The 26,374-nt window shown below is 43.4% G+C and overlaps 2 protein-coding genes across 7 annotated transcripts in view; one reads left to right on the forward strand and one right to left on the reverse strand.

Moving 5' to 3' along the window:
• The window catches only part of IFT46 (intraflagellar transport 46), a 15,902-nt gene extending 6,867 nt beyond the window's left edge, over nucleotides 1–9,035 (reverse strand). Inside the window, exons 1-6 of one of the 4 annotated variants that reach the window (XM_077839708.1) lie at nucleotides 8,702–9,035; nucleotides 7,308–7,404; nucleotides 6,657–6,733; nucleotides 5,569–5,702; nucleotides 4,315–4,389; nucleotides 4,112–4,205 (exon numbers count right to left, since the gene is read on the reverse strand). In XM_077839708.1, coding sequence (XP_077695834.1) covers nucleotides 4,112–4,205; nucleotides 4,315–4,389; nucleotides 5,569–5,702; nucleotides 6,657–6,733; nucleotides 7,308–7,404; nucleotides 8,702–8,704 — 480 coding nt within the window. In that variant the 5' untranslated portion in view covers nucleotides 8,705–9,035. The other 3 variants (XM_077839709.1, XM_077839707.1, XM_077839706.1) reach the window with 3 other exon arrangements.
• On the forward strand, nucleotides 8,109–26,253 carry ARCN1 (archain 1 coat protein complex I subunit delta). 3 transcript variants are annotated; one of them, XM_077839702.1, is made up of 10 exons: nucleotides 8,109–8,124; nucleotides 14,336–14,599; nucleotides 15,516–15,695; nucleotides 15,953–16,158; nucleotides 17,214–17,378; nucleotides 18,588–18,753; nucleotides 20,145–20,292; nucleotides 20,708–20,816; nucleotides 21,898–22,102; nucleotides 24,242–26,253. In XM_077839702.1, exons 2-10 carry the CDS (start codon nucleotides 14,402–14,404, stop codon nucleotides 24,329–24,331), a joined length of 1,467 nt encoding a protein of 488 aa, XP_077695828.1. In that variant the 5' UTR covers nucleotides 8,109–8,124; nucleotides 14,336–14,401; the 3' UTR covers nucleotides 24,332–26,253. The 3 variants fall into 3 exon arrangements, with proteins under 3 accessions (XP_077695828.1, XP_077695826.1, XP_077695827.1); XM_077839700.1 differs by lacking the exon at nucleotides 8,109–8,124 and adding an exon at nucleotides 9,148–9,275; XM_077839701.1 differs by lacking the exon at nucleotides 8,109–8,124 and adding an exon at nucleotides 9,617–9,715.
• The last annotated feature ends 121 nt before the right edge of the window (nucleotides 26,254–26,374 follow it).

A 26,374-nucleotide genomic window follows, 5' to 3' on the forward strand; every position in this document is an offset into this window, starting at 1 on the left:
CTCGGGTTAGAAATCCAAATCTCAGACATACTGGAGGATAATCCAGAGGTAAAACTAAGGATGAAATTCTGAAAAAAACCTTGGTAGATGGTGAAATCCAAGAAAAGAAGGATAGGAAAATACAAGACAAAAGACTGAAATAGCAGAAGTGAAGCTGAACAAGAGGACTTGGATCCCTGAGGGACATGTGAAGAGTAACTATGTTAATGTTGTAAGAAGAACAGTACTAAATTTGCTTTAATTGTGGTGATCATAACTCTGATAACTGTGTTCTGTATTTTAACAAGTAGACAAAATAAAGGACAATAGGGGGACTACATAGGGGGCCATGGACAGAAGAGATTGGAGCAAACTTAGAGCAGATGGGGAGGAGCCCGTAGGGGTCCTGTATTAATCCCCCCCATGTAACTCAAATGACCAGATGGTAATCTATCCCTATTTCCACGGCATGCATCCGATGAAGTGAGCTGTAGCTCACGAAAGCTCATGCTCAAATAAATTGGTTAGTCTCTAAGGTGCCACAAGTACTCCTTTTCTTTTTGCGAATACAGACTAACACGGCTGTTACTCTGAAACCTATCCCTATGATAGAGGCTTAAGATCCCATAAGAGAAGAATATACCACCTTTGGTATATTGCAAGAGAAGCAATCAAAGAGTTCATAGGGAGAATACAAAGGTTTAGGGTTCAGCAAAGGACATTTGTTTTGGGGACTGATTTATACACCATGTTGGTATTTTATTTTTGGATTTAAAAGAAGAAGAATGCAGGAGAGGGGAGGAACCAGGGAGGCAGTGGGGAATTAATACAAAAAATACTATGGAAGTTCACAAACCGAAATCAAGCCATATTCAGGCACACAATTGTGAATACAATGTAATTAGAAATGAGAGAGAGAATGTCCACACAAGGATTCATGCCTTCAAACAGCTAAAGCATCATAATAATTTCAAGTTTTTCCATAAGCCATTCTCATGATCCCACATGTGGCAATCAGTTAGACCCCTGAGCATGTGAGCGAGAATCAGCCAGCCAAGCACCTGAGAGAAAGGATGCTTGGTGCCACTCAAGAGCTGTGGGTTTCCCTGTCCAATGTCCCCAGCTCCAGCTGTGGCCACCCCTGATGCTTGAGAGGAAGGAGATAAAAAACAAAACAAAAACGGAGTAGATGGTGGAGCATCCCTTTCTGACCCTGGCTGATGGTCAAAAGAAACACTGAAGGATGAGCTTTTAGGAACATAAGATGAACTGGAAGTGAGTCCCAGGATTGCTGAGCCTTGCCCCCTACCATCACAACCAATCTTGACACACAATCAGACTCATAAAATTGTCCAGCTCTCTCTAAAACTAATTGAGTTGTTTGCCACCACAACTTCTGTTCCAGAACCTCACCCCTCTGATGGTTAGAAACCTTCTTCTAATTTCCAACCTTAATTTTGTGCATGGCCAGTTTATACCCAAATACTGCAACATTTTGGAGACTGGGAAATTATACTTGGAGGAGACTTCAAATGCACACATATTCCTTACTGGTACAGATTGGATAAAAGAGACAAGGTGGACAGGGAAGCAGGTGCAGCATTGATTTCTCTGATTGCTGGAGAGAATTGAACACTGGGGAACAAATTCACACATTTTAATTCATACCCTCATAATATATATACTAGACTAGATTTAATGTTAATCACTAAATCCTTAGTGAAGCAGACTAGTGCTATGGAAATTGGCACCATTACATGGTCAGGTCATGCCTCACTGGAAGTAATATTTGTTAGCATCATCCTAAGATCACTTTTTTGGAAAATGAACTGCTTGCTTCTGCAGGACAAAAATGAGGTTGCAATAATTAAAAAGGACATTGTTCTATACTTTAAAATAAATAATAAGACAATATAAAAAGGTCTTCTCTGGGAGGCAGGTAAAGCAGTATTTAGGGGCCAGTTGATAAGCAGAGCCTCTAAATAGAAAAAAGAAAGCAGCACTTAAGAAAAATAAAACCAGAATTGCAGATAAAAATGTTGCGACATTCATAACAACACAGGTTCAAAAAAGTATATAAACAAATAACTAATATCAGGGGAAACTGAATGTGCTGATGGCAGATGCCACTGAAAAAAACCCTTAGGTATAAAAGCAGATGTTTTATGAAAGAGGAAATAAAAGTGATAAGATAGTGACACAAAAATTAGAGAGGAATAGATTATTCCACCAATTAAAAACCATCAGCAAAAAATAGTTACACAATGCAGTGAAATATATGCTACTTTTGTTCCTTATTATAAAAAACCCTAAACTTCAGAGTTTGACCTATCTGAGGTAATTCAAAAATATTTGGAATTAGCAGGCTTGCCAAAGATAAACAAAATTGATAAAGAAACTTTAGATAAAGAAATAACAGAAGAAGAAATCTCAAAGGCAAGAGCAAGGATAGAGAAACAACACTAGCACCTGATGGTTTTGCAGCTAAATTTCACATAGTAGTTAAGGAGTTATTAGTGGGTCCCTGAAGGGTATCTTCATTGCCATTCTGCTATGGGAGGGACTTCCACAACCTATGAAAGAAGCTACTGCTGGTCTCCCGAAAGTTGGAAAAGACTTTACTTTATGCAGCTCCTATAGGCTTATATCACTGATGAATCACAGCGAAGATTTTAAACAAAAATACTAGTTAGCCAACTGCCATCCATGCTCTCAGTTTATATAAACCCAGATCAAACTCGACTCATTAAGGATAGACAAAGTCAGACAATATTTGGAGAGTACTCAATCATTCATAATGCCAGTTTAAAAATAATCAATTAATTTTGTTATCACTTGACCCAGAGAAAACTTTTGATAGAATAGGGCAGAACTTGCTATTTCAAGTCCTGTCCCATACAACACTGGCCCACAGTTCCTTAATTGGATAAATGCTCTTTACATGAACCTAAAAGCAGCTGTGTGAATTAATGGTGCTTAATCTCCCATGTTTGAATTATACAGAGGGACTAGGCTGGGATGTCCATTGTCTCTTACTTTTTGCCTTTGCATTGAGGATAAGGAATAATGAATTGAGCACAGAAATAAAACTTGCAGGAACACAACAGAAAATAGTTTTTCATGCTGCTGATATTATATTTTTTTTATCTAACCCAAACATTTTCCTAAAATCAGTATCTTAAAAAAAAAAAAAATCCGTGACTTTGGAAAGTATCTAAATTTAACAAAATTTTGACAATTCTGAAATGTTAGCTATGAATTTGCTGGACTCTGATAAGTCATTCCCCCAGAAAACATTTGGGTACAAATGGGCAACAAATTCTATAGGGTAGCTAGGAATTCAAATCTCAAACAACCTAGAAGAGTTATATGATTAAAATGTCAAACCATCAAATGTCAGCAAATGAAAAGAGATCTGGAGTGCTGGGGTAAATTTTCCTTTTCTTGGTTGGGAAGAAGAGCCACAGTTAACATGCCATGGATATCTTTCTTGTTTCAAATTTTTTTGTAACCACCCCAGATAAAAATCCTAGCAGGAATACAAAGGAGGATGTTAGATTTTATATGGAATATGAAAAGAGAGAGTGAGTGCAGATACTTCACTCAGACCCATTAAATGGGTTGGACTAGCTGTTTCAAATATTACAAGGTACTGTCAAGCCAGCCAGCTCAAAATAGTAGCAGATTGGGAGCATTCTAACCCAGTCACACACTGAGTCTTTACTGAAAAAGAAAACTGTGGCTGTGTAAATATTGCTAGGCTACCAAGGATTAATAAAAAAAATCCAGATATTTATACAAATCCTTTAGCAAAGGCTATTCTATGGGTCTGTGAAAGAACTAGATAAAAAAAAAAAAAAAAAAAACTTATCTCCTGATACTGTGACAGGGTGCACCAACCCCACACTGGTCCAGCAGGGGTTAACCCCACACTATGGGCCAAGGAGGCCAAGTCCCCATAAGTGGGTTTGAGCCCTTAGTCTAGCACCCCGTGTGCTGAAATTGCTGCTCTTCCAACAAAGAGAAAAGCAAATGCTGCTTCTCTCACTAGATTAATATTGTTTTCATGGGAGAGAGCACTGTTTGATCCTGCACAACAGGAGTTACAGGGGAAGGTCTGAAAGCTGGGTACCTTTAAGAAGGCATCAATGTCCCCAACAGCTGGAATGAAGTCTGGAATGAAAGGCTGCAGTTTGTGTTCAAGCTCTATCATTTGTGGAGTGTACCTGAGAATTACACGGGGAAATTATCATCCAGGAAAGAAGCATTTCCTTCTGTAAACATTTCACCCCCCACAACAACATCCCAATGCAGACTAGTTCTCCTTCTACTCACCTCCTTATATACTGGAAGAGCTCTTTAATCTCTGCAGACACTGGTAGATACTCGTAATCTGCAGGGTTGTAGGCACTAGAGAAAAGAAGAGATATTCAAGACCAACAGATTCATGCAGATTAACTTTATGGGGTACTTATATCTGATTCTCTGTGGATGTGATAGAGGAAGAGAGGGCCTTGGATGCTTTCCCCAGTTTAGCACACCTATGCGGAGGGGTGGATCTGGCTACAGAATAAATTTACAGAAGAGATCAAGAGAATCCAGTCTCTGACATCTTTAGGAAATGCTGCAAACTCTTCCTCTTTGAAGACGTGTTTCCACCATAAGAACACCACTCACAACACTGACACCCCCTTTTACCAGATACTCCCTTTTTTTGATTGGAGTTTAATTAATAATACCATGGTGATGGGCAGCAGACCAGACTTTCAGAAAAGTTATATTACAATAAGTGTAATGATAAAACAATTATTTCCCATGGGCCAGGCTGGCTTGCATGCTAGACATCTGTATGCAGATGAATTGTCTGCAAAAAGGCAATAAATGTATTCTTTGTCTTTGTGCAGCACAATGCATTGAGCATATTAATGGGCCCCCTAATGTACCGTGCCCTCTATTAGTGCAGTTTATTATACTAAGTGACAGTTTATGCCAGGCTCCTGGGTACCCCCTACACTACCTCCAAGAGGCTGATTGCATTGGTTATAAAGTTCATGAGTAGGCATTTGCAGGAAGAAAACTGGGCAGCTGTATTTGAAATTTAAGAATCCTATCTGTGTCAATAAACAATCCAATTTTCAAGCTGTCTAAGAACAGTTCTATTGTATGAACAGTGCGCCTTTTCTGATGCTTTTTAAACCCCAGTGACACTCTTTCTGTCCACATGGTCAATGGAATTCCTCCTCCTCCTCCTCCCCACTTAATATAACTATATCCTTGTATCTTCATTTTCAGGGCTGATACTCTGAAAACAGCTCTCCAAACCTTGGATTCAGACTTACAGTTCCCATTGCAGCACTCCAACCATAGTACCACTGAGCTGTTTGGGGATACTTGCACCTGCACATTATCTACCTCAGCTTTTAAACCCCTCATTCCCACAATAGCTAACCTAAAGACATATCTGCACAGTATTGTTAGACTGTAACATTATTCAACTGGGTTGTTAGGAGTCTTCTCTCAGAATGGAGACCTTGACTTTAATTCACATGGCTACTCTCACTGTTATTAGGAATTAATAATCCCTCATACCCCTCCAGAGAGGCTCCATGCTCCTCTTCATCATCGTCATCATCCGAGTCAGTTTCAGACGAGTCGTCCTCATCCTCCCCATCCTCATTCTCACTAAATACTCGCTGCGGGGCCAACTGGGCTAACTTCTTCTCCTAGGTCAATGTTAAAACCAGAGTTATGGTGCAACATACATTTCTAGCAGCCCCATTTTCCAGCTCTATCATCTTTCATTCTAAACAGAAAACACCCTCTGTCCAAAACTGCCACAAATAGGGTGGGGCACAGCTGTGTAAGAAAAAACAACTTCCTCTAGTAGCATGGAAAAGGAATGCCACCACAGACATTTAATCTAAGGTTGCCACTGCTCTCAGTCTGACTCGAATGAATGGTTTTCAGTGGTGGTGGGGGGAATGTTCAGTTCTAATAAATAATAATTTGTCTTTCTCCTAGAGGATCTCAAAATGATTTGCAAACATTACTCCGCCCTCTCCAAGTCCCTGCAAGGTAGCTGGTAGTATGACCCCACTTTACAGCCAGAGAAACTGAAATACTGATGGGGGGGAACTGGCTCGCCCAAAGTCATTCAACTGATTGGTGGCAGAGATGGAAACAGAACCCAGGAGTCCTGACCCAGAGTCATCTTATCTTCTCTAACCTGTAAAAAACACTCCCTACCTTTACAGCCAAATGTGGGTGTAAGCCCTTGTTTTTCCCATCCCTCTTTTTATCCCACTTCAGCCACTGAGTGACAATGGGCCTGGTATTCATTATATCCACACTGGATGGTGTCAGCTGCCATGATGTGAAAATCTCCTTCCAGATCTATTCTTCCTAATACACTTAAATTGTTCCATCTGTTCTAACTGAAGGAAAAAGCAATCTGACCCTTCTTACCTTCACCCTAGTATAAATAACGTGTCTTGCCAAAAGATACTTCAACTACATTTCTTTCTACTCAAAATGTGTCAAAAATCACAGAACTTTCCAAGCTGTTTTCCTGCAATTTCCCCAGTAGGACTCAACATGCAGATAACAAGGCCCCAGTAGATGGGGCTACAAAATGCTGTGATCAAGCATAACAGCAGAGAACATGGGCAACCTCATACCTTGTTTATTTCTTCATCATACTCATCACTGCTGTTATCAGCCATGTTTTTGAGCTGTGGGCATGTGGACCTCGGACCTGTTGAAGAGATCACCAAGGTTTCCGTATGCTACCCAAGTTTGGGTTGTGGGATTGCGACATCGATTGTTACATTGAGGCACTTACGAATGAAGCCCTATCTACACAGGCCTTACACCCAAGTTTAACAATCATGCTTATTCACATTTTCAACTTGCTTTGGCTGAACTAGAATATAATGCAGGGGCTAGCCATGGTGGTGAAGCCCAAATCCATGTTAAACCAACCATGTCCTAGATGCAGACCTAGATTTCAGTGACAATTGCCATTACCACATCTGATCTCACTAGCTTTGTTGCAATGAGCACATTTCATTAATAAAAATGTGTGAATGTATTCTATTTTACCTCCTGATAGTAATATGCTCATGAGCAAATCCCAGTGAATCTGCTCACTCTCCCAATTTTATGGAGAAGACTTAAATCCCATCAGAATATTTTTAAGAAGATATAATAACCAAGATCAAGCTGCCAATAGCATACCTGAGGTTGGTCAGCGTTTTAGTTTTAAGGAAAGAGACAAATGGTTTTAGTAAGATAGACAGAAGCAGGATGTGAAATTAGGCTTTCCCTACCTTGCTGCTGCGGAGTTGGTGTGTAGATACTGGCAACCTCTTCTGAGTCGTTAATCTCTAGACTCTCATCATAGGGCTGGTTTTCAACTATTTTGGTCTAATAATAAACACAAACACTTTCGGATGACGTTTACAGGGCCGCACTTTCCCTTTCATGGTATTATGGGCTCGCCCTAGTTCATGACCGCAAAGCACTTTGAAGATGAAAAACCTCTTTAATGCTGCTCATGTGAAAGGTCCCATCTGCTCCTGGGGGTGCCTCACGGAGGGACCCAGTTCGGCACGTGGGCGCTCCGCGGGCCGTCGGGCAGTTAGGGACCCAGAAGCCCCGCATGGCCAGTGCCCCCAGGCCCGGGGCTGGCATCCCACCGAACGCCCCCGGCGACTGTTTTACTCCCCACGGGCGCCCCTGCGGGAGACTCGGGTCCCGCCCCCGGGCACCTCGCGCCGGGCTCCCTCCCCCGCCGCGCCTCCTCCCACAGGCTGGCGCTCGGTCACCTGCAGGGCCTCCGCCATGTCCCGGCCTTTCAGGGCCCTGCTCGCCGCCTGGACTCCATCCCCGCCGGGCCCAGCCTCTGTACCGTCACCATAGCGATTGGAGAGCAACTCTCGCGATAATTTGCAGTCCCAGCTCTACGACTGTCCGGCGACCAGCTCGCCTCACCCAGGATCACGTGGAAATCTCCTCCCCCTAGTGTCTATGGTTATGGGAAAGCTTTGAGCAGCGGCCCCTAGTGGTCGAACAGCTTCACGGCAAGAAAAGAGGGACGGCGCGTCGGGTTTTGGTTCGCCAGCCTCATGCACAGCTCCAACTCAGGTTGGCCTTACTCTAGATCGGGTAGGCTTGGTCTAGCGCACTATCACCCCGCCCAGTGCAGGAAGAAACGCTCCGAGCTGTTCTAGTTCGAGCTAGATTGGTTTACAGCACTGCAAACTCCCATCGTTTTAATGCAGGAAGGACGGGAAAGGGACTGCAGTGTTCTAAAATGGACTAGACTGACTCCGAGCAAAGCAAATCCTTCTAACGCCTCTCGGGCTACAAGGCAAGGGGAGCTTTCTAATCCGTCATAACTTGCCGAGTGCACGTCAAAGCCTCCGTCAGCCTGCCTGAGAAGAAAAGTGTTGTAGCGGTGCGAGTGGCAGGGTGTTAGAAAGACAGGGTGGGGCGGGAACATCTTTTATCGGACTAACTTCTGTTGGCGAGTGCCTCAAGCTCCCGAGTTTGTCTCTCTCACCAACGGAAGTTTGGTCCAATAAAAAAAATGTTACCTCACCCCCTTGCCTCTCTGGGAGGGCAAAGGCGGCAGGGGTTAGGTTTGCGCTACATCAGGAGTTTTCAATCTGAGGTCCATGGATGGAGAAAGCAGGGGCGGGATTGGCAGACCCTCTCTTACCATGAGGTCTTCAGGTGGACAAGGCCCGGACTAGCCTGTGCCCTAGATCCGTCTAAAACAAACTCCCCTCAGCTTCACTCTGGTTGCATCGACAAGCCCTCGCTCCAGGCTTGGCCATGCCCAGCGCTCCCTACGGGGTCAGCTCGCCTGCTGTGGGGCATCTGCCGGAGAGGCCTGGGGCGGGGGCTGGTCTAGAGCAGTTGGCTCTAGAAGTGGGTGGGAAGCAGACCCGAGAGCGGCCCTGGCGCAGCAACCCCCCAGGCACGGGGGACGGCAGGCGACTCAGAGGCAGGGCCCCACGCCGGGGAAGGCGGCGCGGCGCGGCGCGGCGCGGCCCTCCCCGCATCGGGACCCAGCGCTCCACGGGGGCCAAGGCGGAAGGCCCGAGACCTGCGCCCCCTACCGGGGCGGGGGAAGAGCAGGACGCTCCCGCCCCCTTGCGTGGCGGCGCTTCCGGCTGGGGACGTGGCTCGGCGCCGCCATCTTGTGGGGCCGCTGGAGGGAGACGCGGCGGCCGCTGCTGAGGCCGCGAGAGACTGAGCGCGCCGGGCCGCACACACGCTCCGCCGCCATGGTAAGGACCAGGCCGCATCCCCAGCCTGGCCTCCTGGGTAGCGGGTACTCGGAGTGGCTGGGCCGGCCTGAGCCGGTCGCGGGAGGCTGGGCCGTGGGGCACGGGGTGGGGGCGAGGAGCTGGGCCCAGCCCTGAAATAAGGGGGTACCAGGCCTCTTCGTGCCCCTTCCTAGCGCCTTGTCGCAGAGGCCGCTCCGTGGAAACAGACTGGTCCCCTCAGCCAAGGAGTCTCAGGCCCCGGGGCTCCCCACCGGCTTGTGTCTCGTTGTCGCTGCAGCCGTAGTTCTCAGACCCTCGCGTGGGACCTGCCTCTCTGGCTGCCACCCTGCACCCCAGCAGCGGTGCGTGCCTTTCCCCGCTACAGCCGGAGATCCCCTACGTCTTCCGTGCACGGACCCGGGACAGGCCGCCATGCCTGCACCTGGGACTGGTTCTCTGAGGTACGCCTATGCCCCCTCGCAAAGCAGCCTTCTCCGGCAGGGTTCCCAGAGCTTCCTGGAGCCAGCCCCCGTGTAACAGAGGGGGTGTCTTGGGGGCACTTTGCCTCCCGTTCCGCATTGTGCAGACCTCCACTCCCATTCTTGATCACATAAGGTCTCTGCAGCAACGACAGCAGCTGCTTACAAGGAAAAAGAGACTAGTATGGTTTGGATCTCAATCTAATTTGACAGCTGAAAACAAGGAGGACCAGTGACCAGCAAGTGCTCTGCGGCCCGGAGTTTGAAAACTTCTGGTTGGAGCACAGGGTTTGTAGTCAGGACTCTTGTAGTCTTCTTCCTATTGCTGTCCCTCAGAGTGAACGTTGGCCATGCTATTTTGTCTCTGTATATTTGTTTCCCCACGTATACCAATATAATTATATTGATGTGAGAGTATTGAATATTGAGTAAAGCAGTTAGATTTCACAGATGAAAAGTGCTATAGAAATGCAAAATATTAGTATTTTTTCCTGCCATACATGAGACAAATGGACCGTGTGTATATATGCATATATAATATCATGACTATATATACAGTTGATTAAAATTGGCTGTTTGAATTACAGTATTATCATACATGCTTTTTTACAGTACTTTACAGGCAGTAGCAACCCTGTGATGTAGATATTATCTCAATTTTAGGTTGGTAAAACTTGAGGTACAGAGCAGTTAAGTGGTTTGCACAAAATCACATGAATCAATGACAGGTCTGGGGAAAGAATTCAGTTGTCCTTACAATCCTGTTGTGACCTCAGATCCCTGTCCTTATAGAAAATGCACTTATGTTGGTTTCTTTATATAGTCCATGGCCAACGTTTTCAAAACTAAACATGGACTTTGAGTGCTCAACTGAAGGTACCTTATTTTCAGAGAATGGTTATTTTGCACTTTCTGAAAATCAGGTTCCTTTAAGGCATGGCAAGTTGGGCATGCAGAATTACTAGTCCCATAGTTTAATATTAATCCAGAGTTTGTACAAACATATTAGAAGAGCTATGTGATCTGTATTTGAACTTCGATCTATACAAATTGTTACCCATCTTGCTTCATGCAGGGGATTTGAAACTGGTACGCAATTATTTTATTTTCTCTTTTTATGAACTCAGGTATAGTAGCTATTTGTATTGTAAAGAGGCTAGCTTGGCTCCTAATTGCAGTAAATCACATTTCACTCTCCTTCCTTTGTAGTAGCATGGCTTGTACACAGTTTCAAGCGTGTGGTTTTTGTGACCAAAGACAGTGTGTAATTTGCTTACATTGCTCAATAAATTAGTAAATGGATTTAAAACAGCTTCGTACCCTGTTGGAGGTGGTGAAACAACTTGGATTTGATCAGAGAAAAGATTTTTAATTACAACCTGTCAAATTTTCCTCTAGTTCATTTAACAAGTCATGACAATCTAGCAAGCAAAGTGCAGCATGAGATAATATACACAAAAGGACAGCTTAATTTAAAAGGACATTAACTTTTGGGATTGCTCCTTTGAATAATTGTTCTTCCCTCAAGCTATTTTTGTGATCTTTGAATTTAATGGGAAAAAATATTTGTACTAATGGGAAAAAAAATTGAAGTAATTTGAACCTTTTCTTAGTAAGCAAAATGTGTAATGCATCAAAATCAAGTGCTGTATAACTTAATTCCTGTTTCAGGTTCATAGATCATTTCAGATCCTTTCTACTCAAATATCGGGTAGTGATTGAGTATTAGTTTGATATAATTTTTCACTATTCACATTTCACGGCTCCTTCTACAAGGAATTGCTTTGCTATAACCTTTTATTGCTGGGAAAATGCTTTACTTAATTTAGGGAAGCTAAGAACAATGTACTTTTAAAACAAGTTCCAAACCAAGAATACCTAATTTAACTTTTGTCCTCTGTCCAAAGGAGTTAATTGTTTGCATAGCAGAATACGGATTTTAAGTACCTTTAAAAAGACTTATCCCTTGCTTTCACAAATTAGTAGTCTGAAAAGAATTGTTATGGCAGGTTGAAAATTTATCTTTTTTTTTATAATGTGGTGTGTGTGTAATGTGCTCTCTCCGCCCAGAAGATACTGTCCTCCCAGTAACAAAATTGTCGATTAATAAATAAAGCCATCCTTTTAAAAACTAGTTGAATATTCAAGTGGCACGTTTGTAGTATTAGTTACGTCTAATTAAAGAAATCCAAACAACTGAAACTGGTGTTTGCTAACGTATTCTGTCTTTAAGTTACAAACAAGATTTGCCATATGTAATAGTTCAGCATAGGAATTTCTTGAAATATTTGATCTAGTAGTCTTAGATTACTCAGATCACTGGGACATTTAATATGGTAAAACAGTATTTTCATACTCTGGATCCTTGCAGAGTAGAGACTGAGGATGCTGTTAACTTTTCTGAATCTCCTCTCTTGACATGGTTATTGAAGCACTATGTACATCGAATAAACACTAACAGGTCAATGTCCAAAACCACATGGTGTGACTGAACAGTGGAATATGCTCAAACCTGACACACATGCCCTTTTTACAGTCCTATAAGCTGTTCTGTTTGGGTTGTCAGTGATTGGGATGAAGCAATGACACATAATCAGTCTTTGCTTCCAAAGTGGTAGCTCTTGAATCAGAGGCATAGTGTCAATTACAGGATCTGTGGTACCTTATAAGCATACAATAACCTGTGATTACTCCCCTAGGTAAACTGCCTGTACAGTTTAAAGGCCTTTTAAGAATATTAAGGCTGTCTTCTTTAGTGTAGCCTCATGTTCTTTTGTGTGTGTGTTTACTGTCTCATTCAAGTGATAGTAGGTCAGACTCAGCCTCCTAGGAAAGTTGAAGGCTGTAAACTTTTCAGTCCTGTCCTTGCTTTCCATTCACAATCCTTTGCTTCATCTGATGGGAGATCCCATCTCCAAAAAGGCTGCCAGTTCCTCATACAGAAGTGCCCCTTTAAAGGGAGGCATTAATTGTGAGTGATGCAGTAAGTATGCTTGGTGCATTTGGACTGTCCAGCACCATGCTCTGAGTCCCTACTAGGCAATGGTAGGAGCCTGAGGCTCACTTCTAACCTGTCCATACCATGGACTTGCATTACTCTCTGAGTTGTTGGTTTAATGTAAGGACATTGCTGTCTGGATGGGATTTAATCAGTTTCATCAAGGCATCCAAGCATTATGTCCAGCTATGAGTAGCTTGTGCAATGTGTGGTTATGAGCATATTTTGGCAAAGGGTCTTAAATTTGTCTATATTTGATAATTGCACTATTTGCTTAACTAACAAAGAGCTCAAAATAAAGAAGCAACATCTTTGTGAGACTTCAACAGAATCTGCCTTGTATGGCTAAACAATTCAATTGAGAAGTTATGGTAATCTTTTTCCATTAGAGAGAAATTATTTGATAGGAAGCTGCAGGAAACTGATAGAACTATAAGAGATAAATTGGCATCCGTCTCACTACTTTTGAATTTCATCAATGTGATAACATCTATGAAAAGCCCAAGAGATGCTCAATGAACAGTAATTAATATGTTTAATATTTTATTAGCATAAATGTGTTATCAATTGACTTTTTAAAGGGATAATGTGAAAAGAAAAATTAAATTTAAAAGCATTCCCTCATTTGTTCTTAATGTTTATATTAAAATAGAATTTAAAACAATTCTACCTTACTTTTCAGTATCTTTGCGTTTGGATTACTTTTTGCGCGTTACTCAGTTTGGCCAATAAAACTTGGCTTGTCAGTTTCATGATAACATTCAGAGCTCTGTGTTTGTTCTATTACAACTACAGGATGTTCCAGTGTGGGTTTCCAGTACCACCTGGGAATATCATTTAAGAAAATCAAGTTTGGTGAAAAGAACCTTTAAAAGAAATCTCATTAAATCCTTTCTGTTGATAGTAGATGTGGTAAAAATATTATATTTTTCCTCAAAGGCTACATTTTGGGCCTAAACTCCATAAATGTCCCTTTTAAACAAGCTTATCTATGGAAAAGGCAGCATCATTTTAATAATGGCCAAAGCACATTGAAGGCATTGCAGGCAGTTAATGTTTTCGTAGCTGTGTTCTGACACCTGCCCTTCCCATTGGCAAGTGATCTTTTGGTGTGATTGAACTATTAGTAGCCTCACTGAAGACAATGTTAATGGAATGTATAACTTACTTTGCTACTCTAGCAAGTAACATTTGAGATCCTTTTTTGTGTGCTTGTGCATTATTAAGTGTTCAGAACACTTTTGCGATTTTACTGTACCCTACCTCTGTGTTAAAACTAGTCTGTGAATTAGCTTAGCTATGTCAGCTCTGAATGTGGGAATGGGAGGAGCACCAAAAACAGAAGTGGGTCTCCCCCTTGAAAAATTCTGTTCGCCATGCTAAGAGGAAGCATGGATGAAAAATATACATGTTCATGAAAATGTTTTTTGTTTATCACTAAGTATGCTAGGCACTATACAGATGAGCGTGAATATATGGTCTCTGACCAGAGTTTCACCTACATAGACAATTAACGTTATCTCAAAGGTTTTGTGGGACTGTCTAGTCTCAGAAAATCTGTTTGCTTGATGAATTAAACTAACCACTGCTTGTCTTGCCCATAGGTGCTCTTGGCGGCAGCCGTCTGCACAAAGGCAGGGAAGGCCATAGTTTCTCGGCAGTTCGTGGAGATGACTCGAACCCGCATTGAGGGGCTGCTGGCAGCCTTCCCCAAACTTATGAACACTGGGAAACAACACACATTTGTGGAGACAGAGAGTGTGCGATATGTATATCAGCCAATGGAGAAGCTGTATATGGTATTGATCACCACCAAAAACAGCAATATCCTGGAAGATCTAGAAACACTCCGGCTCTTCTCTAGAGTGGTAAGGACTTTATTCCAAGCTTACTTAGGACAAGATCATCTGAATTTTGTATTGAAGCAATGATGTTACAGAGTGCTGTATTGGAGAGCTATTACTACTGTATCTACTGCCTCATAATAGAATCTGATCTCCTATGGTCCATTAGTGACCCGGAAGTAATCATTGAGTGTGATCCCATAAGCTTCTGCACTATTCTTTGACTGAGACACATGTGGAGGAAGTCTCTGGCTTTGAGTTAATCAATGAGATTTAAACCAAAACAGCCCAATCCTTCAGTAAATTAAGTATTTGTTAACAAGTATGTAGTGCTGTAAACAAAACTTTTGTACCAGTTGTACAAAATAAATAAGTAGAGTGGATTTAATTTACTGTATGCAATTGCTATAGTAGTACTCCTACTGCAAAAATCTATCTGCATAGTATTGTCTGTATAAAGCTTTGTTTGTCAGCCAGATACAGCCAGGGGAACTCTTGGAAATCACAGCTTAGTATCTGCTGCCTGTTCAGGCTTCTGTTAAAATGTAGCTCAAATAGAATATTATATTTAAAGTTAGTCTTAAAAGTGCATGCTTTAATAGTGACATTCAATCTGCCTATTAAGCAGTGTAAAAAAGCAATGACTGATTAATGGCTTTAAATAGACAGTGTTGGGGTGGCATTTTGGGGCCAGGTGAGGCGGGGAGGGTTACAGAAGTGATGCCTTTGGTTGAAATTAACCCCAGTGCAGATCCTACACGAAGCTGCAGCACCTCTTAAGTCTCACACCATAAAAATAGAATGTAAGTAGTGCATAGGCCTTCTGCTAAATCTCTGCACAGGGATGAATTCACCCTGTACATGTGGTAGGAGGGTTTGCTGAGGTAGTCATCTTCTCTTCCTCTGTGGAGACTCTTCTTTAATTATTCTCCCTAACCAGATTCCTGAATATTGCCGAGCTCTGGAGGAGAACGAGATCTCTGAGCACTGCTTTGACCTGATTTTTGCCTTTGATGAAATTGTTGCCCTGGGCTACCGTGAGAACGTAAACCTGGCACAAATTCGGACCTTCACAGAGATGGACTCACATGAAGAGAAGGTGTTCCGAGCAGTCAGAGAGGTGGGGCAGAGCCATTCCATGTCTTAGTTGTTTGAAATGAAATAGTCTGTCGTGTGTCCAGGAATTACTGCTTTTTGTACTGTGAAGTTGCTGTTTGTTCCAGGTTTGATCATAACCCTTAATTCTTCAGATCAAATTGTTTACAAAATGTTAAAATAAATTTGTCCTGCCTTCATCTCCTCTTTCTTTTATTGATTAATGCATGGAATAGAGCAAAGTCTTAAAGGTCTAGTCAGTCTCTGGTCTTTTTCCTCTAGACTCAAGAGCGTGAGGCAAAGGCTGAAATGCGCCGTAAAGCCAAGGAGTTGCAGCAGGCCCGAAGGGATGCAGAGAGACAGGGCAAAAAAGCTCCAGGCTTCGGTGGATTTGGCAGCTCGGCTGTGTCTGGGGGCACGACTGCAGCCATGATCACAGAGACCATTATTGAAACAGAGAAGCCCAAAGTAGCACCAGCACCAGCCAGGTATGAAACTGGTTCAGGTAGACTAGAGCCCTACCTGGGACTAGTGTAGATTCCTGCATCAGGATTGGGGTCCCGCAGGATCTGTTGATGTAATAGTGGGAGCCGGATTAAAATGGTCCGGTGCAGGGCTCTAAGAGAGAGTGCATCAATCAACAAGAGAAAAGATATTGTGGACTGTTTGTGAAAATGAGAGTCCAGTTTTAGGTTGTCCTGCTGATTAACTGCTTTGCTAGACAACTGAAATTAAATGATCTAGAGGGATGTTAAAAAATGCACAATATGTAAGTGAGGGAGGTACCCATGGACAGGGTGTGTGCGCTAGTGCTCTCTACTACTTTGTGCATATGTCAGTTTCTTCTAGCTAAGTTTGAGTTTTTCTACCAGCTAACATGTATTTTGGATGTTTTGAGCTTTGACTTTACCTCATGATTCTGCATGTTTGCAGCTTTCTAGTAATCATGGTGCTTCTATGCATGCGGCTGCTGAGTGGAATAAAGATGCTGGATATTCCCACTGGGTTGTTTTAAAGCAGTATTGAGAATTTTCATAAAGCAGAAACCTCTCTTCTGACCTTGGGTGGATCTGTACTTGTTCTTCTAACAGCCTAAATTGCTGCCCATGCCTGTTGCAGCCATCACATGCTCTCTAGACTGCCCTTTTTATGTATAGGAGTTTTTGTGGCACTCACCACGACCGTTTCCAAGTGCCTCATAACATTAACGAATCTAACCTGACAGATAAAATTATACTGTCCTACCTCACAGATCTATCCCCATTTTACAGATGAGGAACTGAGGTATGGATTAAATGACTTGCCTAAGGTCACAGAGCAATTGGCAGTGCTGGGAACAGAATCCAGATTTCCTAAATCCCAGTTCAGTACCTTACCCACAAGACTATCCTTTCTATTCTTAACGTGTCTTGAAAAGGGTTCAAAAAGTAAAAGCTGCGATGATGGAATGGTTCAATTGTAATGACGTGAAAAAATTGTGGAAAGTTTGTATCTGCTACCATAATTGTTGGATAGATGCTTACATCTTATTTTTGTTCTTTAGACCATCAGGTCCCAGTAAGGCTTTGAAGCTTGGAGCTAAAGGGAAAGAGGTGGACAACTTTGTGGACAAGCTGAAATCAGAAGGAGAAAATATCATGACCTCTTCTGTAGGCAAGCGTTCCTCAGAGGCAGCCAAGGTTCTCGCTCCACCTATTAATATGGAGAGGTAGGTATTGTCCTGGGCTGTAAGAGGATGCTCTTTTCAGTGTGACTGCAGGCTCCAGTGATGGCTTCTAGATCTGTCAAAGCTCTTCACTTTATTTTATAAAATAGATTTCTTCCCACCATTCGGTTCTTACATGCTGACCTTTAGCTCTTGTGTAAAATTTTCAAGAGGCTCTGAATTCATTTAGGCAAAGTCCCATTTTCAAAAGTGACTTAGGTGGTTAGGAGCATAAATCTCATTGAAAGCTATTGGAACTCATGCTCTTAAGTCAGTTAGGTGATTTGGAAATGTTACCCTTTTGAATTTTAGTTTCAAATATCCAGCCTAATTTTTCCCTTTCTCCCAATACTCTCATTTCCTGGTGTCTGTATCCTTCAGATACTTTGAGACAGCTGTCTTCCCACCTCCCCCATCTGCTGTTAGCTAAACTATACAGAGTTTGTAATAGTTCTTCATACTTCCATTCCTCTGACTCCTTAACTATTTTTGTTGCTTTTGTCTGGGACTTCTCAGTTTGTCAGCAGATACCAAGTATCGAGGTGGCTGGATCAGAAATCTGCTTTCCCTGCTCTGAGTGTTGGTGGAGTCTTGAAGAGTTCCTGACTAATTGCCAGTTAGAGTACATGTATGCACATTTCTAGTTTCCATGTTGGAGCACAGAGCCGTCTGCTCCCATTAGAGATGACATACCAGTTTTATGAGATTAAGTGAAACATGACCAGGGCTGCCCTCCTTTCTAGACAAGTTTCATATTGCCTACATGTTTTCTGTTCTGTTCTGAATAGAATAGCTTGGCAGTGCAGTACATAAACTCGCTTAGTGTCTTTTGAAGCACCAAAGGTGTCCCTTTGTTTTTAAGGTAAAATGTAGAATTCCTCCCAGTGTCTAGCTTTTTCTTTTGAAAACTGCCTGAGCTTTCTGCAGAAGAAGAGCCAGGGTTCTGTATTTAGGCTCTCATCTGTTCGAGACTTATACCACACTCAGTTGATTCTAGTGTCTTCTGTGTGAATCTGTTTAGAGCAGAAGAGCATGTTTCCATAATTCTGTTCTGCACCACTCTGCTCTGGGTCATTCTTTTTATGACATCATCTTCTTGGACACCCTTTTAAAAAATTAGTTTGTCCCTGTCAGATCTTAAAGGGAGGAAATAACCATCTTGCCTGTCAAACCAGGGCATTTGGTGTGTATTGGGCTTTCTTTTCTGTGCAGCGTGCATATGAAAATAGAGGAGAAGATTTCCTTGACTTGTGGCCGTGATGGCGGGTTACAGAACATGGAGCTGCATGGCATGATCATGCTGAGGATCTTAGATGAAAAGTTTGCCCGGATTCGCCTCCATGTAGAAAACGAAGACAAGAAGGGGGTACAGCTACAGGTAAGGCTGGCTGATGGTCCTGGCTTCCGTACATGCTTCTGTCGTGGATGGTAGCAGCACTGTATTGTATATTTTTATCCAAGTTCTCCCAATAGATACAGTGGAAAATAGCACACAGTTACAGTAAATATAAGTGCAGCACAAATAAACAGCTAAATCTCATGCTCAAAAGACTCAAGTTAACTTGAAAACTACAGTTCCTTACACTTATCATGCTCCCACAGCCTTATCTATCCTGTGATGTATATTGACGCACACTTGATTTCACTTGGACTTTGCAACAGTCCCAGTGTGTTGCTTGACACTAGTTATATCATGAGAGCTTCCTTTGTAAGGAAGAGAATGTTTGTATCAAGTTACTCTCAGCCAATGAAAAATGATTTAATCAATCAGAAGACTGCTTATTCTCCCAGTTACTTTTGCTGTTGTCATTGCTCTTAATATCAGAGACGGTCTCTAGAACCACAGCTTTTGGGCTACAGTCAGTATTGTAAACTCAGGAGACTGTCACATGTTCAACCTTTCCTCTCTCCACGTGGTTCCATGTGCTTGCAGAGCCCTGAAGGTTTCCCCACTTCATATGCCCTGTGTCATGGCCATCATTAGAACTTCTACAAACTCAGTAGTGCTTCTGCTTAATTGGTCAGAGGGTCTTGTGTTCAGTGATGGACTTTCCCAGGATATCACTTTCCCAGGGGGCTGAGAATTCTTCCTCAACACTCCAGCACCTGCTGCTCCAGGAAGAGTCAGGTGGCAGTGACAGCTTCTCTCCTTCCAATATAACTTAGATGCTAATCACCAAAAAGTGGCTTTGCTGAAATAGCTGCACACATCTATTGCTATAGTATAATAAACTTGTTTTTTATAATCCAAGTGTTAATTTTCCCTATTTAGATGGTTTAACTTTTGCATTTATCTGAATTTGGTCAAGGAAAAGAGTTTCACTAGTGTCTAGTCTGTTCCACCGAGTTGCAGAAGGCAGGGGGCTGTTCTTTTGTTTAAAAATAAGTTTCAGTTTGAATTTATTTTTAAGTGGAAATATTCCTGATGATCTCAAGCTTCATTAAAACTTATTTTATAAAAACCTAAATGTCAGCCCCAGTTTATCTGCTAGAATCCCCTTTAAAAGGAAAGCATTGGAGAAATAGGCTAAATGAAACTTTTTGGTAAACTGGCCTTCTGTTTCTTGGAGTGAACTCTGGATTGCCGAGCAACCGAGATCCTGTAACACTTCGAAGTCGGCATTTTTCCCTGGCAAAGGAATTCATGTGTGGTCAGGAGCACCTCACAAGAAACAATATTACCTGGACAAATTTGTGCTCTCCATTGAGTTAAAACTAAAACAATGAACAGTTTACCCAGTCTGTGTGTTCCCATCTCCTTCATTTCAGACTCACCCAAATGTGGACAAGAAACTTTTTACTGCTGAATCTCTGATTGGCTTGAAGAACCCAGAGAAATCATTCCCCATTAACAGTGATGTGGGGGTGCTGAAATGGAGGTTGCAGACCACAGAAGAGTCTTTCATTCCACTGACAAGTGAGTGAAAGCATGCATGTGGCATTCTTAAGGTAGGATACTGGAGCTTGGGCTGAAGAGGCTGTGATTGGCCTTGGATAGGAAATGACAATTCATCTGCTACAGCAGGCTCTGCCTTCAGCAGAATGTTTTACTCTTTGATATTATCCAAGGGAAGACATGATTTTAGTGCCTCTTCCCTCTGTAACAATCACTTTAGCCAGTCAACAGCCATTTTCAGTAATGCTAGATGATACTGAGTTTCTTGCTCTGCAACTCAGTCAAGTGGGCTGGCAGCTCTTGAGTGTGATTGATATTGATGACTATTCCTCCTTCATTCAGTGCTGTCCTGCATTTTTCTAAGTGTGTCTTTCTCTTGAGGCCTGTTCCTATAGAACAATGTCACATGATCCAGTGTGCCCTTTTGTACCCTTAGTTAACTGCTGGCCGTCAGAAAGTGGGAATGGTTGTGACGTTAACATTGAATATGAGCTGCAAGAGGAGAGCCTAGAACTGAATGATGTGGTCATCACAATCCCATTGCCGTAAGTAGGATTTGGGGATGGGGCTGGAGTCAGTAAGTACCTGTAAATATCCTGTAGGTTCTTTCCCTTTCCAGCAATCATGGGGGTAGCGTAGGAGGGGATGGCATTCATATGAAATGCATGTGTCTGCTGTAAATCCAGTGCTGTCTTGTTCCCCATCTGAGGAGCTGTGACTGCCTCTCTTACCCTTTGCGGACTGACTGTTCTCCCTCCCTCACCCATGGTTGGGGCCCTATCAAATTCACGGTTCATTTTGGTCAATTTCACAGTCATGGGATTTTAAAAATTGTAAATGTCATGATGTCAGCTATTTAAATCTGAAATGTCAGTGTTGTAATTGTAGGGATCCTGACCTAAAAAGGAGTTCCAGGTGTTGCAAGGCGGTTATAGCGGGGCTGCAGTACTGCCGCCCTTATTTTTGTGCTGCTGCTGGCGGCAGCGCTGCCTTCAGTGCTGGGCAGCTGCAGAGCGGCGGCTGCCAGCCGGGAGCCCAGCTCTGAAGGCAGAGTTGCCACCAGCAGCAGCACAGAAGTAAGAGTGGCACGGTCTGGTATTGCCACACTTACTTCTGCGCTGCTGCCTGCAGAGCTGGGCCCTCAGTCAGCAGCTGCCGCTCTCCGGCCACCTGGCTCTGAAGGCAGCAGCACAGAAGGAAGGCTGGCGTGGTGTGGTGTTGCCACCTTTACTTCTGTGCTGCTGGAAGAGGCGCTGCCTTCAGAGCTGGGCACCCGGCCAACAGCTGCCTCTCTGTAGCCACCCAGCTCTGAAGTCAGCTCTGAAGTAAGGGTGGCAATACTGTGACCCCCTAAGACAACCTTGTGAACTCCCTTTTTGGTCAGGACCCCCAATTTGAGAAACACTGGTCTCCCCCTTGAAATCGCTATAGTATAGGGTAAAAGCGCACACAAGACAATTATCAGATTTCATGGTCCGTGATGCATTTTTCATGGCCGTGAATTTGGTGGGGCCCTTCCCATGGCTCTTGGAGAGCTTTTAGGAGTTGAGCTATCCCCTTTGGGGCTGTTACAAATGTGTCTTTAACCTGTGTGCAAATGAGCAGCTCCTTATTGCCCTGCTGTAGGTCCAGTGTTGGCGCCCCAGTGATTGGAGAGATTGATGGGGAGTATCGCCATGACAGCAGGAGGAATCTCCTTGAATGGTGCCTACCAGTGATAGATGCCAAAAACAAGAGTGGCAGCCTGGAGTTCAGCATAGCCGGGCAGCCCAATGACTTCTTCCCAGTGCAAGTCTCCTTCATCTCCAAAAAGAATTACTGCAACATACAGGTATGGCCACCCCCAACTTCTTATGTGTCCTTCTGGTGCAGAGCTTGGGAGGTTCTGCCTAGAAGCCCAATGCACTGCAGTCCTCAGAATGAACAGTCGCAGTGGCACACTAATTGTTTTGTGGACAGGTGTTTGGCTCTGCGTTCGTAGCACCCACTCACCTGTGTCACTGATACTCCTGGAGCTGTCCTGATACTGATACCGTCCAGCCCTTGCTTCCCTTTGCTGGCTGCTCTGCCACACACCCTGTTGCACCATTCTCTTCTCAGACAGATTCTCTTCTTATTCTTTTTCTGCTGGATCTTCCCCAAGAGCAGCTTCTTCATTTTATATTGCTGCAGTTCCCACTCACTGCTTTTCAGCCCTTGCGAGTTGCATGGAGGCTACTCTTCCTTCAGCCCAGTACATTATTCCCACCTGGCACTGCTGAAAGATAGGCAGCAGTAATGAGGATGGCTTGTGCTGTGGTTTCTCAGATCTCTCAAGTTTGGGAGGTGGGGCTAGATTAGCACTAAATGGGAATCTTCCACGAAATGGTTAAGTGCTACCTGAGGTGGTTGTGGTGAATCAGGGCATATTTGCCCCGTTTGCACTGCTCCAATCGATGCAGCAAGTGTTGATTTAGCAGGTCTGGTGAAGACACGCTAAATTGAGGGGGGAGCACTCTCCCATCGATTAGTATACGTAAGGGAAGTTGATGGGAGATGCTCTCCCATCGACACAGTGCAGTGGTAAGTGGTAAGGGGATCTAACTACGTCCACTTCAGTTACGTTATTCACGTACCTGAAGTTAAGAACATAAGAACGGCCATACTGGGTCAGACCAGAGGTCCATCAAGCCCAGTATCCTGTCCTCTGACAGTGGCCAATGGCAGGTGCCCCAAAGGGAATGAACAGAGAAATTATCATCAAGTGATCCATGCCCTGTCACCCAATCCCAGATTCTGGCAAACAAAGGCTAGGGACACCATTCCTGGCTAATAGGTCCATCAGTGGCTATCTTCCATGAATCTGTCTAGCTCCCTTTTGAACCTTGTTATAGTTTTGGCCTTCACAACACCCTCTGGCAAGGAGTTCCAGAGGTTGATAGTGCGTTGCGTGTAAAAACACTTTCCTGTGTTTGTTAAACTTGCGACCTATTAATTTCATTTGGTGGCCCCTTGTTCTTGTATTATGAGAAGGAATAAATAACACTTCCTTATTTACTTTCTCTATACCACTCATGATTTTATAGACCTCTATCATATCCCCCCTTAGTCGCCTCTTTTCCAAGCTGAAAAGTCCCAGTCTTATTAACCTCTCCTCATACGGAAGCCATTCTATATCCATTCTAAGTTGTGTAAGTTAGATCTATTTACTGCAGTAGTGTAGACCAGCCCTCTGTAAGTGCACACAGCCTGATGTTAGGGACGTTATGCTGCCATCTCCTTCATAAGAGAGACAGTTCCTAGGCACCCGTGTTAAAGATATTTTTCATGAGCTAGGGCATTAATGCTGGTATCCTGGCCAAATTCCATCTCAGATAATTCCACTCAGCTTTTCTAAAACTTGCCCTGCAATTTCAGTTGGATCTGGATTTCTTCCTCAGTGCCTTTCCTAAGCATTAATCACGCTTGTCCTCATGAGATGGTGGCTAAAGCAATCCATTTATCAAAGTGTTTGAGAAGTGTTCTGGGGTGGAAAGCGAAGGATGATAGATCACCTGAAACAAATGAAAATTCCCTTTGTCTTAATGTCAAGGCTTGTTTGGGTGGGGTAAACAGTCACAGGATGGGGAACTGAAGGCTAATTATCTACCTGCTTGGTCAAAATGAGCAGCTGCAGTGTGACCTTTCTCCTCCTTGACCCTTAACCAGAAGCCACAGTTCAGTTCAGTTCTTTCCACGGTGCTCTGAGCAGAGACTTAGTTGTTATCATAAATGAGGTAACTGTCTGGATCCTTGTCCTCTAAGGACAGCTGAGAACCACACTCTTCTTACTTAGGATCTCAAGCTGAAGTTGACATTGTGGTTCAGAGATGATGTGCCCAGCCTCCCCAACCCCTTTGTTGTCCTGGTGTGAACTGAAAAATCTCTGCTTAATTGTGTATTGGAGGTAGAATATCAAGTGCTGAACTAACTGTGTGTGTTATCTCCACAGGTTACCAAAGTGACCCAGGTAGATGGGAACAGCCCTGTAAGGTTTTCCACGGAGACCACCTTCTTGGTGGACAAATACGAAATCCTGTAACACCAGCAGCAGGGAATAACAAATGAATTTTTTAAATTAAAAGAAAAAAAGGCTGAAGTTTATTCTGAATGTCTGGAACGCCGCAGCCCTCTCTCTGCTAGGACACACGGCTCTGTCTGCCCAACTGCAGTGTTCCTGGGTCACGGGCATTCTTTGGCAGAGAATTGACATGATCGTATGGGGGGAAAGGCTGCTAATTTCTTTGGCAGATTGTACTGGCCATCAGTAAAGCAGGATCTCCATTGAGAAATCCTGGCTTTGATACCTCCCCTTCCTCTCTCCCACAAAGCTGGCTACTTAGCTCAATGCCAGAATGAAACTACACCTCATTCTCTTCCTTTTTAGTATATCAAGAGTTCTGTTTCTTTTGTTATGATTGTTGCAATTTTAACTTATCCCCTGCCTCCAGCACTTGTTTCCATGGATTCAAATATGCATTAAAATATTCTATACATGGGCATTATGCCTGCTGGATCCCTTTCTCTTGGGAATGGAATAAGCTGATCAGACTAGGCCTCAGTTTTAAAGCTGAGGTTTTGGGTGGTTGTAGTAAACCTGTTCCTTCCCTTTACCTGTACTCCTGACTTGCTGCCTGTTCAGCTCTGCTTCTTGGTGATGGACCTGCACTTGGGCCAGCTCCCACAGTGAGCCCATGTGCCTTTGGTGTGAGTTAGAGCAGAGTTGTCTTCCAGCTGGCAGAGAGCATGCAGATTCTGAATTGACTGGTTCAAACTGCAGAAGCGGGGGGCACCTGGAACTACTCACTTTTGCTGGAATTTCCTGTCACTGTTTGGTGTAGCCCCTAGGCCAGATGCTTGAAATAATTTTGCCTGGTTTAAGTGAACAATCTTTGTTGCCTTTCTTGATCCATTTGAATCTTCCCCAGTAAATTGAGCCCCCATACCTGCCAGTATGCATCTTAGCCCTTCCTAGATGCAGCTTGTAAAAGGGTATGGAGCCTGCCTTGTTCAACCCGATAAACAGGTCTGAATTACTCTGACATATTCATGCTTGGGTAAGTCTGCTTGGGCCCACGTAAGAGCCAAGGAGATTTATCCTGTTGGCACTTACTGATGGAGTAGGAGAAGGGAACCCTTGGTTGCAGCACAGAGATTTCAGGTAAAAGTCAAATGTACTGTAGTGCTTTAAGTTTGCCCTGTGGTGCAAGGTCTGCACACAGCCACACTCCCTTGCACCATAGAAAAGGTGTTTCCTCTCTGACTAGCTGGAATAGCATTGTCTACCCCGTCCTCACTTAAAACATTTCTCACCTACTTTCTTTAGAACCATTTTTGATGATATTGGGAGGTGGTCTCAGCCTGACTACATCTGAGCTGTGCCTGGCTGATCGCACAACTTCAACAAGGAACCTTGCTAACCACCATTGTAGCAAGGCCTCATGGTTCTATCCAAACATAACTATTTTGCTGGTTTGTGGGTGACAGGAAATGAAGTTTCTTGCTCATGGAAGTCCTAGAAACTCATGCACTGTGCTCCAGTGCGAGAACACCTGTTTCAGACTAAGTGCACACCAATGCTTGTAGGGTCGTCTGCCAAAGAAGTTAGCTGTCTCTCCCGTGTTATCTTAATTGCATCAGTGAGGAAACATAACTCCAGTTCTTTCCATGTGAGGGTGATGTATTCTGGGAGAGGGGAAGCAAATCCTGTCCTGTAGTTAAGTAGACTATGAATCTTAATTCAGTTGTGTTCAAGAGTTGCTTGTCTGTATGATTTTAAAATGGAGTCAAGTTTAGTTTCAAACATCAAAGGAGCATTTTTCTTAAATTACTTTGGGGGTAATATTTAAAAAAAAAAAAAAGTTTTGTAACCCTGTATAATAATGACCTAGGGAATAGAACACATTCCAGTGTACACAAAGAATACAAATCCTTTAATCAAATAAAGAGTATTATAAAAAGCAATCAGCCGAGGCTTTGGCCTATTCATGTGCTGGAATGGTTCGGCTTTGATTTGTTCACAACACACTCTGGGAGATAGGGGGAGCCAGTAATATCAAAAAAAGTGACCACAGCTCCATGGAAT

The sequence above is a fragment of the Eretmochelys imbricata genome, chromosome 22 (assembly GCF_965152235.1).
Source record: "Eretmochelys imbricata isolate rEreImb1 chromosome 22, rEreImb1.hap1, whole genome shotgun sequence".
NCBI classification, from domain to species: domain Eukaryota; kingdom Metazoa; phylum Chordata; order Testudines; family Cheloniidae; genus Eretmochelys; species Eretmochelys imbricata.

Excerpts from the sequence above, each read along its gene's own strand:
- ARCN1 (XM_077839700.1), top strand. Across the intron at positions 14,600-15,515 it reads TCCGGCTCTTCTCTAGAGTG|ATTCCTGAATATTGCCGAGC; the intron begins GTAAGGACTTTA and ends CTCCCTAACCAG. Across the intron at positions 16,159-17,213 it reads GTAGCACCAGCACCAGCCAG|ACCATCAGGTCCCAGTAAGG; the intron begins GTATGAAACTGG and ends TTTGTTCTTTAG.